At 44.8% G+C, this 11,898-nt stretch overlaps 4 protein-coding genes across 4 annotated transcripts in view; 1 reads left to right on the top strand and 3 right to left on the bottom strand.

Annotated features, from left to right (window-relative positions):
* Positions 1-483: 483 nt before the first annotated feature.
* LOC311058421 (histone H3.2) overlaps positions 484-11,898 on the bottom strand; it is a gene marked incomplete at its 3' end in the record, with an annotated part of 204,516 nt that continues 193,101 nt past the window's right edge. Inside the window, exon 2 of the mRNA XM_084075858.1 lies at positions 484-928. Coding sequence (XP_083931984.1) covers positions 484-894 — 411 coding nt within the window. The 5' untranslated portion in view covers positions 895-928. The remainder of the gene's footprint in view (positions 929-11,898) is intronic.
* Positions 1,208-1,591, top strand: LOC311058383 (histone H2A-like; the record flags this gene model as incomplete). Its single annotated transcript, XM_084075820.1, has 1 exon — positions 1,208-1,591. One exon carries the CDS (start codon positions 1,208-1,210, stop codon positions 1,589-1,591), a length of 384 nt encoding a protein of 127 aa, XP_083931946.1.
* Positions 2,706-3,083, bottom strand: LOC311058390 (histone H2B 1.2-like; the record flags this gene model as incomplete). The annotated part of the gene is made up of 1 exon (XM_084075827.1): positions 2,706-3,083. The coding sequence occupies one exon, from the start codon at positions 3,081-3,083 to the stop codon at positions 2,706-2,708; it is 378 nt and encodes a 125-aa protein (XP_083931953.1).
* Positions 4,271-4,582, bottom strand: LOC311058411 (histone H4; the record flags this gene model as incomplete). The annotated part of the gene is made up of 1 exon (XM_084075848.1): positions 4,271-4,582. One exon carries the CDS (start codon positions 4,580-4,582, stop codon positions 4,271-4,273), a length of 312 nt encoding a protein of 103 aa, XP_083931974.1.

The raw sequence follows: 11,898 nt of genomic DNA, 5'->3' as shown, positions 1-11,898 counted from the left end.
ATGCCAGTTGGGATTGCATCATGCCCCATCTGGTTATGCAATGACCGTTACCCATTGTACCCATCTGACTGACTGTGTCTGTCATATGCAGATGTCATAACCCCATTATAACTCAAATGAGCAATGGACTCATTGGAAACACATCTATGTATATTTTTTCACAAAATATGTTTTTTTTTAATTGAAAACAAAAACGAGGCCCTCTCACACATTAGGATAGCCGTCACCAGAACCCAGGGTAAATAAGGCATTTAGAGGGCTCTATTCCTTTATCATTGGTCTTCTCTAGAGGGCTAGGAAGAGAGACCTGTTACTGAAGATAACGCACTTTAAAATATTATGAACTATTAACAGTTAATATTAAAAAACTATTATATTTTCACTCATGACGTTATGGCTGATATAATAGTGGAAATCTTTTAAAGAAATAAGTAGGTGGCTCTTAAAAGAGCCGTTTTGGGGTTGCGACAGTGACGGATGAGTTTAAGCACGTTCTCCACGGATACGACGGGCCAGCTGGATGTCTTTTGGCATAATGGTCACCCTTTTTGCGTGGATGGCGCACAGGTTGGTGTCTTCAAAAAGACCGACCAGATAAGCCTCGGCTGACTCCTGCAGAGCCATGACAGCGGAGCTCTGGAAGCGCAGGTCAGTCTTGAAGTCCTGGGCGATCTCCCTCACCAGGCGCTGGAAGGGCAGTTTACGGATCAGCAGCTCGGTAGATTTCTGGTAACGACGGATCTCCCTCAGAGCCACTGTCCCAGGGCGGTAACGGTGAGGCTTCTTCACTCCACCGGTTGCCGGCGCGCTTTTACGAGCTGCCTTGGTGGCGAGCTGCTTCCTGGGGGCTTTGCCACCGGTGGACTTACGAGCGGTCTGCTTGGTTCTTGCCATGGCTCCTTTCTGCAAACTGTAGATAAGAGTTGTACTACAAAAAACGCAAACTGCAGCATTTTATTTCAGCGGCTCTGAGATACCGTCATCCTCTGATTGGTCTCTGGTCAGGAACCTCCTTCTCTGGGAGGAACCGTTCACGCCACTAGTAGTGATTGGAGGGGAACTCACACACACTCACCCCGCGCTCTCATTCATATTTATGATTGGTGGGGCGCTCACAGACAGTACTATGTTGAGGATATAAAAGGCTTCGTGTCACAGTTCCTCAGCACTTTTCTTAGTTATTTGACTCCAGAAATAAAGTTAAATCATGAGTGGAAGAGGTAAGACCGGAGGAAAGTCCAGGGCGAAGGCTAAGACCCGCTCATCTCGTGCCGGGCTCCAGTTCCCCGTGGGTCGTGTCCACAGGCTATTGCGTAAAGGCAACTACGCCCAGAGAGTCGGTGCTGGAGCCCCGGTCTATCTGGCGGCTGTTCTCGAGTATCTGACAGCTGAGATCCTGGAGCTGGCAGGGAACGCTGCCCGTGACAACAAGAAATCTCGTATCATCCCCCGTCATCTCCAGCTGGCCGTCCGTAACGACGAGGAGCTCAACAGGCTGCTGGGTGGAGTGACCATCGCTCAGGGCGGTGTGCTGCCCAACATCCAGGCTGTTCTGCTCCCCAAGAAGACCGAGAAAGCCGCCAAGAAATAAATCCACTTCATTCGACTGACTGGACAAACCCCATAAAGGCTCTTTTAAGAGCCACCCACTGTTTCTATATTGAGAGTTCTTTCTTATTACCCCTTCACTTCTTTGCTGCAACAGTAGTTAATAATATAATTGTATTTCTGTGTCTCTTTCAATTACAGCGTTTACAGTGCACTCATGCAAAAAGAGCAGACAAAGTATAGAGCCAACGGTCAATTTTACTAAGTAGGCCTATTGAATGTAAAATACACTGAAATTGTAGATCTATTTTCACAATGTCTCTATGCATTTGATCTGTTAACCTTGGTTACTGTAAATTGCTCTGGATGAAGAGCGTCTGCTAAATGCCTGAATAGTAAACATGTATGTTTGTTGTGGGTCAGAATATTACTGAACCAAACTCTCCTATCTTCCTCTGCATGTGGTTAAACTGTCTACCCAGTGATGTCACCAGGGGTTCTATGAATACCACACGCACACAAATAAAATAACGACTGCCTTATTTATTGGCGACCAGGCTCTTTGTTGGCTGTATTGTAAGGACCGCATCTGATGGTGCCAACTGATTCTGTTCAGTATCTCAAATACTTGCCACCACTTGAACCCCATTATAGTTGACCCGGAGTCCCTCGGGGCTCTACACTAGTGTATTTTCTTTTCTAAAACCTAGGGTTAGACACCAAAATCACCTTTCTAGGTTGAACAGTATTGGATATAAAGCCTTTTTTTGCAAGACAGGTGGGCACCATATTTTGGAATGACTGGGCAGTGGGCACATAGGAGCTGGGCACCAATACCATGTAGGCACTTTAGACTTTAGTGTTTTTTTTTCCTCCCTCTATTCTTTTTAACAGCGACTCATATTATCCATTTTATGACAGTAGGCTACCATTTATATAATTGTTAGTGTATCTAGGAGTTCTCTTATCATTGATTATTTGGGAATTACATTGGGGGGGATTAAAGCCCCCTATCGAGTCAGTCAAATATCCACTGTATTGTATAATAACTGCCAACGTAGTCCAAAAGTGGAATCTATAATAGTATGGATAAACTCTTTCTTGATAATATGGGTGGCCCTTAAAAGGACCTTTGTGTTTAGAGCAGACTTAATAGTTTACTTGGCGCTGGTGTACTTGGTGACAGCCTTGGTGCCCTCAGACACTGCGTGCTTGGCCAGCTCACCGGGGAGCAGCAGGCGGACGGCGGTCTGAATCTCCCTGGATGTGATGGTGCGGCGCTTGTTGTAGTTAGCCAGTTTGGAGGCTTCACCGGCGATGCGCTCGAAGATGTCGTTGACAAAGGAGTTCATGATGCCCATGGCCTTGGAAGAGATACCAGTATCAGGGTGGACCTGCTTCATGACCTTGTAGATGTAGATGGCATAGCTCTCCTTCCTGGACTTTCTGCGTTTCTTACCGCCCTTGGCAGCGGTTTTGGTGACGGCTTTCTTGGAGCCCTTCTTGGGCGCTGGCTTGGCGGCGGGTTCAGGCATGTTTCTTTCTCAAAATGTTCAAGCGGAGTAGAGTATCTAATGCGGGGTCGCACCAGTATTTATACCCTGCCAATGCAAATGAAGTGTGCGACCCCCAGCACATGATTGGTGCCACTGCTTATGTGACTCACAGAGGGAGGTGTCTTACGCTGTCTTTGTTTCTGCATAGTGCTTTCCCGCCTGCATCATTTGTCCCGCTAAAATATAGACTAGGGATAAAGTATAATAGACATTAAGGGTAAATCTATATTTTTTTATTGGAATTCATGTTTCTATTTCACGCTCCAATTTCAATCCAGTTGTAACACACTTTCTATCGATTCGATGTATACAGTATAATCTAGTCAATCCACTAACTGCAGACTATTGCTACTAATCCCAGATGACACTTCTGTGATCCATGTCCCTGACCAGTTGTAGCACACAAAGCAATCAAACATTTAATTTGATCATGTTCATTATAGCTGGGATGAGTGGGGTTTCTTAACTACTCCTTATCTTAATATTGATTATATAAAGCGTATATCTAAAATAATTAAATTCGTGTAACATTACTTATCCACCTGGAATCTATTATGCAGCTTGCTGACAATTTTAACAAGTTCAATGTGCAAAGTGAGTTGTACGGACTCAACGTTTACCGTCTTGATAGTTAGATAATCTGTTATAAAACAATAAGTGGCATGTTGCATCATGGGGACAACGATCTACTTTTCCCTGATCCAACCCTGTCCCCCACTGGCAACTCTTTGAATAGCATACATATAGGCCTACATGAAAACAGACATGTCATCTTGGCTGTTTTTAAGCGTTTATATTCTGACCCCATTATGACTAACCCTAACGGCCAGAATAATGTTATGTCGGAATCAGAGCGGACCACCACCATATGCCTGTATGGCATTTTATCCAAGTCCAAGCTGGAGTATGCACAACTAGGATGTGTACATGTTGGGAGATATTAAGACCTGTTCACCAGCCTCGGGAGCCCATGCATATTTATTTATTTTTAGAAAAAAAAAACTTTCACAGACCATGAATCATTTATATGAGGCAAACTGCAACTTATTTGATTCAAGTAAAACTTTTAAGTTGCTCACAAAGTAATCATGGAATAAACTCTGTAAATAAAGTGTGGGCGGCTCTTAAAAGAGCCTTTGGGTTGTTGGTAGAAGTTAGTCAGTCATTTACCCGCCGAAACCATACAGAGTGCGTCCCTGTCTCTTCAAAGCGTAGACTACATCCATGGCGGTCACGGTCTTTCTCTTGGCGTGCTCGGTGTAGGTGACGGCGTCACGGATCACGTTCTCCAGGAAAACCTTGAGGACACCACGGGTCTCCTCGTAGATCAGACCGGAGATACGCTTCACACCGCCACGGCGAGCCAGACGGCGGATAGCGGGCTTTGTGATGCCCTGGATGTTATCACGAAGCACTTTACGATGGCGCTTAGCGCCTCCTTTTCCAAGACCTTTACCTCCCTTTCCTCGGCCTGACATTTTGATATAACTGTTGATTAGAATAGAAGTAACATTGAAAGCCGAAGCCATGCTTATTTATCTGTGTTCTGAGGACGTATAGGAAGACAGGCAGCCTGCTCCGCACTGGGCGTTGCCTAAAAAGCTGCAGCCCCACCCCTTTATTCTGTGTTCTGCATGACAATAACCTCTCCAACGGTTATATTGGGCATGGTTATAAAGCAGAGACTTGGTGGTAGTAATTAACTATTAAAAAAGCTACTATCTATCTATTTACACTGCGTAACAGTGTAAAAGGCCATTTTACAAACATCTACTGTAGCAATATTTTGGAGACTTGTACACCAGTTTCTGGTGAACAATACTGATTAAATCAATGTCTGTCCATTTAATGACCCAAACAGAGTACTTACAGTATAGGATGACTTATAACATCATCTTGTACACTCCTCCTTTGTTTGACTCATCATCGTAGGCTGGTTTACTTAAAACATACAGAAGACTAGTCAACATTTCCAGTTTCTGATTAGCCAATCTGAGACACTGTAACGAAAGCCTAACTAGAGACTAAATTATCTTTGCAGTAACCCTCAGTGTTTGCTATTCATTGTTTGAATGCTTTCATGTTGCCCCCTATTCTGTGGAATCTGCTGCACCAACAATATAATGGGAGTACACAATCCTTTTATTCATACATGTAAACTAGATCATGTAATTTGATCAGAACAAATAGACCTGAAAAAGTCAATAGTGTATACATTTTTAATGTTAAGTACATTGTTGGAGAACAAACCTATAAATAAATAAAAGATAAAAAGCCATGACATGAGCATAATATTAAAAATCACACCTGTGTGAAGGTAGCGGCGCCTTTGATACATTTTGTCATCAATAAGTGTTTATAATGTGTTTATAGCCATTAGCCACGTGTCACGTGAAGCTTGACCAATCACTTTGTTGACGTGTCTGACCAATCAGAATGTTGACGCAAAAGCCAGGTATAGAGGGCTACCTCTATACCTGGCTAGCGCCGCTAAAAATCACACCCAGTGTGAAGTGAGCGGTGCTTTTTAAAAACAACAGTGGTCATCACAGTGATGGAAGCTCACTTAAAAAAAAAATATGTTTTTTTGAAGTGAGTGGTGCTATTTATGAGTTATTAATTTCATCTTGCGTCTCGCTAGCCAATCACAGTGCTGAGCAAAGGGTCTGAATACCAATCAGGCAAAACAGCGAAAGACACATTTTCACGACGGAAAGAAAAACTTTTGCCACGGATGGGTCCCAAACCCACTTATAGGAGCGGCTACACCGCTCAAAAAAGTATAAACACAAAGAAAACTAGAAAATGTGCTCCTCGGAGCACAGGTCTCCGCCAGGTCAGGAAGTTGTAATAGAGGTTACAACGTCCTGCGAAGCTTAGCCAATGGTGCCGGGGATTAGGTGTTCACAGACGGACGGACGGACACACACACACGGACGGACGGACGGAGGGTAAAACATACTCTCCACCATGCCTTCGGCCTGGCGGAGACAAAAATAAAACTTATGAAGTGCATGATCAGAGTAAATTGCGTCAAACGTCAAAACGACAGGGTAAATGGTCACGTAAATAGAGTGCAAAGTCCAGATGTCATTCCACAGCTTGTGAGCCAGGAGGGAGATAGGGAAGGGAAGGGTGTTGACCAGGGAGCGGTAAGGGGTATACACCCTTCACTGTCTCCATGAAGCAGCAATAAGGTCTAGCACAGCTTCCTGGAAAGGCCTAGGCTGTCTGCTGATTGCACTCTCAAATAAATACCCCAAATCGGGGTATATGCTGCTGAAGAGCACTTTGGCGTTGTGCTGCTCCCCCAGAGTGCCAAATGTAGACACCCGTGTCAGTGTTGAGCACCTCTCTTGATCATGTCAGCAGCCTCTGTTGGTCCTGGCATGAATTCTGAGGGCACTTTCACCTGGCACCCACCCTCCATCCGCCAGCGCATTTGGTATCCCTCTGGCTTAAGCAAATAAAGAGTGTTAAATTAACTTTTTGTAAAAAGATAATATTGGCACAGTATGGCAATAAACTTGCTTTTGTAACATTAGGATGTAACATTACGGATATGATGTTTGGACAAATTCTGTTATACTTTAATTCATTGTTAATGTTACAGTATTTATTATTGAACTAACTGCTTGCTCTGAGACAAGTCCTCTGTTTTAGTTCCTGTGTGTCTGTTTCTATTGGCCATCAGACAATATAGTATTTGTCCAATTGATGTTGATGCTGATGGGCCAAACCTGCCAAGATCAATTTGTTTCATGTTGTGGAGAAAACTGGATGAAATGCCTTGGACTGCGTGACAATTCCAAGCATCAACAAACTTCTGCAGTCCAATACTGGAAACCTGACAGGTCAGGTTTGAGACACAGTAGTTCTCCATATCTATGACCTCTTGGTCCTCAAGCTGAACCAAAGCTGCCTTCAATGGATAGGTTATTACGCGGTTATTAACTTCAGGCCACATCCGTTCGAAACGTTATAGGTTCTGCAAAAAGAAACAGAGGCAAATCAAATATTGAATTTAAATGTTTAAAGGCAGCATCTCCTTCCAGTATAGTGGAGAGTTCCAAAGGTATCCTTATTTTTTTCAAATACCAGAAAACAAGTTTGATTGTGTGTTAAAATGTGTTTTGCATTGTAAGCACCATGACTGGTAGAATGTTCTTTTACTTTTTTTTCTTTCTTTTTGTTTTACATTTGTTCCTTTCTGACAATTATTAGTATTCAGACCCTTGGACAGTTCACATTGTGTGCAAAGGCTAAAATGTAATTTAGATAGCATGTTATGTAGACAAATGCCAGGTAATTTTTAGACATGGCATCCTTAATAGTGTGTATAGTTTCAATGTACAGATTATTGATTTGTTTATATTAAACTGTTTAGACTGATGATAGGTTCTTGGCTTACTTATGATCCTAGATTACTACTTCTACGCATTTGATGTATAACCTTGTGTTTTTCTTGCTTACTTTAAACCACTGTGGATTAAGAGTGTCAGTTAAATGCCTAAATTGTAACACAGGGGGAGCCCGGGATCGAACCGGAAATCTTTCAAATCCCAAGTGGCAGCTCTAGCTCCTGAATATTTGTGAAACATGGGACCATAAGGGTCCCTGGCACAACATATTTTCAAATAGGGGTCCGCAGCCAATTAACCATTAATGAATTAATTAATTGGAGGGGGTTGTTGACATGAAAAAGTTTGAGAATCAATGACCTACAGGTTATACGTATATGACCAGCAACTCACAAGGGACTAGAATACATTAAATTGTGAGAAAGAAAAAAACTGTTGTCCAAAAAAGTCTCAAAAGGTCCTTGCTATCCCCAAAGACGGACATTGTAAAGTATGAATGAAGCCTCTAGGAGTAGCTAGAGCAAGCCAAAGAAATGAGAACAAATAAACTACACTGGTACTGTTTTTTGGATAACAGAATTGGCTTGCTGTGATGTCATTCATTGACTACAGTAAATGCAGGAATTGGGAAATGGTATTATGGTGAAATTGACAGAAAAATAAAAAATAATTATGAAAAAAATGGAAAATACCTCCAAAATACTTGTGCTTGCACGTGTAGGTAGAAGGGCCTTATATATGAATGATCCTGAGCATATGCCGGTGGTGGGTGCGTTTTGCATTGATTGATCAAATCCAGAACCTTGTGATTCAAGGGTGAACACCACCAACTGATTGATGCAAGGGTAGAATTCCAGGGGACTAGGGGTTTAAATCCCCTGTGATGCATCCAGCCAAAGATGGTTAATGGTTAATGTACGAATATAGACCATCCCAATTGGAGCCACTAGAGGCAACATGGTACACAAATCCTACAAATGGTGTCCTAAGTGAGCGCTGTCGTCTGACGGCAAATCTTGCGAACGTCCAATGTTGACTGGTGCCAGATCCCGCAAGAGTGTGTTGCTGGGACAAAGCAAGGTCAATAATAAAGTTGATTTTCTCCTGATGTGTCAAGTGTTAAAATGTGCGATCGGGTCCAATATTATAATATCTAGTTCAGCTGTGTTCATGTTCACTCTTCCATTGGAATCAATAGATTCCAACCTACATCCCATCTCCTAAAAAGGCGTCCGCCCACTTCACGGAAATTAACTGGAGATGGCATGTCTTGCTATTTCCGTCTTGGATCCAGCTTGGCCAGGTGTTTCAAAGAACACAATTGGCTGTGTTCACGGGTGGGAATCTGGGTGGGGTGAGGGTGTTGATCACTTAGCAACTCCTAATTCAGGGAACCTGTTCAGTGGGAGTGCAGAATTGAGAGGAAATAGGTTGTGTGTTCCTCCACCAGGGATACGTCCTCCCGGTGAATCTCGTCACTGTCAGGTGAAAAGTGGCCTTGTGTATCGGAGGAGCTCCCTAGGGCCCACCATTGGGGCTCAGCATTGACAAGGGACTACAGTTCATGGGGAATTTAGCATAATTATAACAAGTAAATTGAGAGGAAAATAAAAAAGGAAAAGGGAACTGCAAAAATAACCTTCATTTATGTTATAAGATTGTTTTTTTTATAGTAGGTAAAAAGGGGACTTGCTGACAGGCATTGGGACCTGCACTTGTCTTCATCTCTTTCCCTGTTGAGGCAAACCTCACCACGGAAACATTATATGCCTCTTGCTGAGGATGTTCAAGTGCTGAGCCATTGAATTGCTCAATCAAAACGTAGACACTGAGCTTCAGGACTGTCCGATACAGCTCAAGGACCTCCTTGAGGTCGGCCAGCCTCGGTCTTGTCCACATCGTGAGGGTTGTTTACACCGACTCTCCTTTCTCTCTTCCACCGTTCTCTCCCTCTCCTCCACCTCGATCATCGCCTCCTTCACTTTCTTCTCCAACTCCTCCACGGCTTTCAGCCACTCACTTGCCATTGTCTCCCACTGGTGAACGCGCTTCTCCCTGGAGCGAAGCACCTTCTCCCACAGCTCCAACTGCAGCTTCTTATCTTCCACCCTCTTTTTCCTCTCCTCTACCTCTTTCTTCCTCACCTCTACCTCCTTCTTCCTCTCCTCTGTCCTTTCTATCTTCTGCTTGATCTGCCTCTCCCACTCAGTGACCTTCCTCATCTTTATCACCTTTTTACACTCTTCTACCTTCCTCCTCACCACCTTCCTTTCCAACTCCGTCACCCTTGTTAGATTCTGCTCCACCTTCATGGGCGCTCCTAAGTGGGGCTCCTCGGCGCTCGGGCTTTCCCCTTCCTCCCCCTCCTCCACCATCTCCTGTTCCTCCTCTACCTCCATATTCTCTTCCTCTGGATTAGCTTCCAGCTCTTGAGGAGATGGGGAGAACATGTTGATGGGTTGAGGCTCCCACAAGGGCAGGCCTTTCTTCTCCTCCAACCCCTCCGCGTCCTTATTCTCCTCCTGTGGTTTTGCTTCCAGCTCCTCCGGAGACAGGGAGAATATATTCATGGGTTCTGTGATTTGTGGATCCCACGTGGATAGGTTTTTCTTCTCCACCAGCTTCTGTTCCGCTTCTGCCTCCTTATTCTCCTCATATGGTTTTGCTTCCAGCTCCTCTGTGGACATGGAGGAGAACATGTTGATGGGCCCTTCTACATGGGGCTCCTTCATCGGCAGACATTCCTTCTCCTCCATCACCACAGTCTTCAGTTCCTCCTCCGTCTCCTCACTCTCGCCCTCTGGCTTTGCTTCCAGCTGCTCCTCAGTAGACAGGAATAACAAGGAGAACATATTGATGGGCTTTGCTAAGTGCGGCTCCCATACCGGCCGGCTTTTCTTCTTTTCCACCGCCACAGTCTTCTGGTCTTCCTCTGGAGGAACCAGAGAACACTGCTCCTCTGGTTTATGTTCCAGCTCCTTAGGACACAAGAATAAAGAGAACATACAGATGGGCTCGGCTAAGTGGGGCTCCCATGCAGGCAGGCTTTTCTTCTTCACTATGATCTTCTGTTCCTCCTCTGCCTTCTCATTCTCTTCCTCTGGTTTTGTTTCCAACTCCTCAGGAGGCTGGAAGAAGAAGGAGAACATATCGATTGGCTCTGATAAGTGGGGCTCCCAAGCTGGCAGGCTTTTCTTCTCCTTCCCCTCCATCACCATATTTTGTTCCTCCACCTCATTATTCTTCTCTGGTTTTGCTTCCAGCTCCTCAGAAGACTGGAAGAAGAAATTACTCATGGGCCCTGTAAAGTGGGGCTGCCATGCAGGCAGGCTTTTATTCTCTTTACCCACCACCATCCTCTCTTTCTCCTCTACCTCTTTATTCTTCTCTGGTTTGGCTTCCAGCAGCTCCTCATGAGACAGGAAGAAGAAGGACACACTAATGGGCTCTGCTAAGTGGGGCTCCCACGCAGACAGGCCTCTTCCTTCCCCCTTCATCTTCTTTACTAACTCCTTCTTACACTCCTCCACCATATTCTCCTCTGCTTTCTTCTCTTGCTCCTTCGTATTTGACTCTTTTTTATCCTCTACCCTCTTCTGGTGCTTTAACTCCACTGTTTTCCCCTCCTGTACTTTGCTATACTGTTTCTCCACCCCCATAACCTCTTTGGCCACTAGCCCTGGACAATCCAGTGGAGCTCTATGCATGTTGTGGCCTTGAGCTGGGTGGATGGGGTGGTTGCCGATCTTGCTGGTAGCGTAAGGGTCAGGGGACATACGCTGCTTTGGAGAAAACCTGGGGATGTCCCGATCTTCCATATGTTTTCTGAAGGTCTTTCCTGTGTGTGGCTCCCATGCAGATATGTGCATATTTTCCGATGTTCTCGCTGTTGAACTCTCTATCTGCTTTTCCTCCTCTGTCTTCTCATCTACTCTCCACTCCTGCACCTTCTGCTCCCTTGTTTTCACCTCCTCTACTTGCCTCTCATGTTCCTTCTGCTTCTCCCTTTTGTCCTCCACCTTCTCCTCTTTGGACCCATCCTGCACCACATTCTGCTCTTTCTTCACTCTTCTCTTCTTCTTCTTGTTCTTATAATACTCCTCTATCAGCTTTTCAATCTCTGTTTTCTCCTCCTGTACTTTGCAATCCTGCTCTTCTAGTTTCTCCATCCCCATCACCTCCACATTGGCTGCAAGGTCAGGCCAATCCTGTGGAGCTGTATGCACGCTGTGGCCCTGAGGTGGCCGGATGGGGCGGTTTCCGATCTCTCCAGCAGCATAGGCGTCAGGGGACAGACGCCGCTTTGGAGAAAACCTGGGGATGTCCTGACCTTCCATGCATCCCCTGAAGGTCTGTCCCGCGTGCCACGCAGATTTCTGTGTCCTGTTTTCAGGTGTTCTCAACGTTGATATCTTTTTTTCCTCCTCTATCCT

The sequence above is a fragment of the Gymnoscopelus microlampas genome, assembly GCF_963454915.1.
Source record: "Gymnoscopelus microlampas genome assembly, chromosome: 13".
Lineage (NCBI taxonomy): Eukaryota > Metazoa > Chordata > Actinopteri > Myctophiformes > Myctophidae > Gymnoscopelus > Gymnoscopelus microlampas.
The sequence above is the reverse complement of the archived record's forward strand: the minus strand, read 5'-3'. Positions and strand labels throughout refer to the sequence as shown.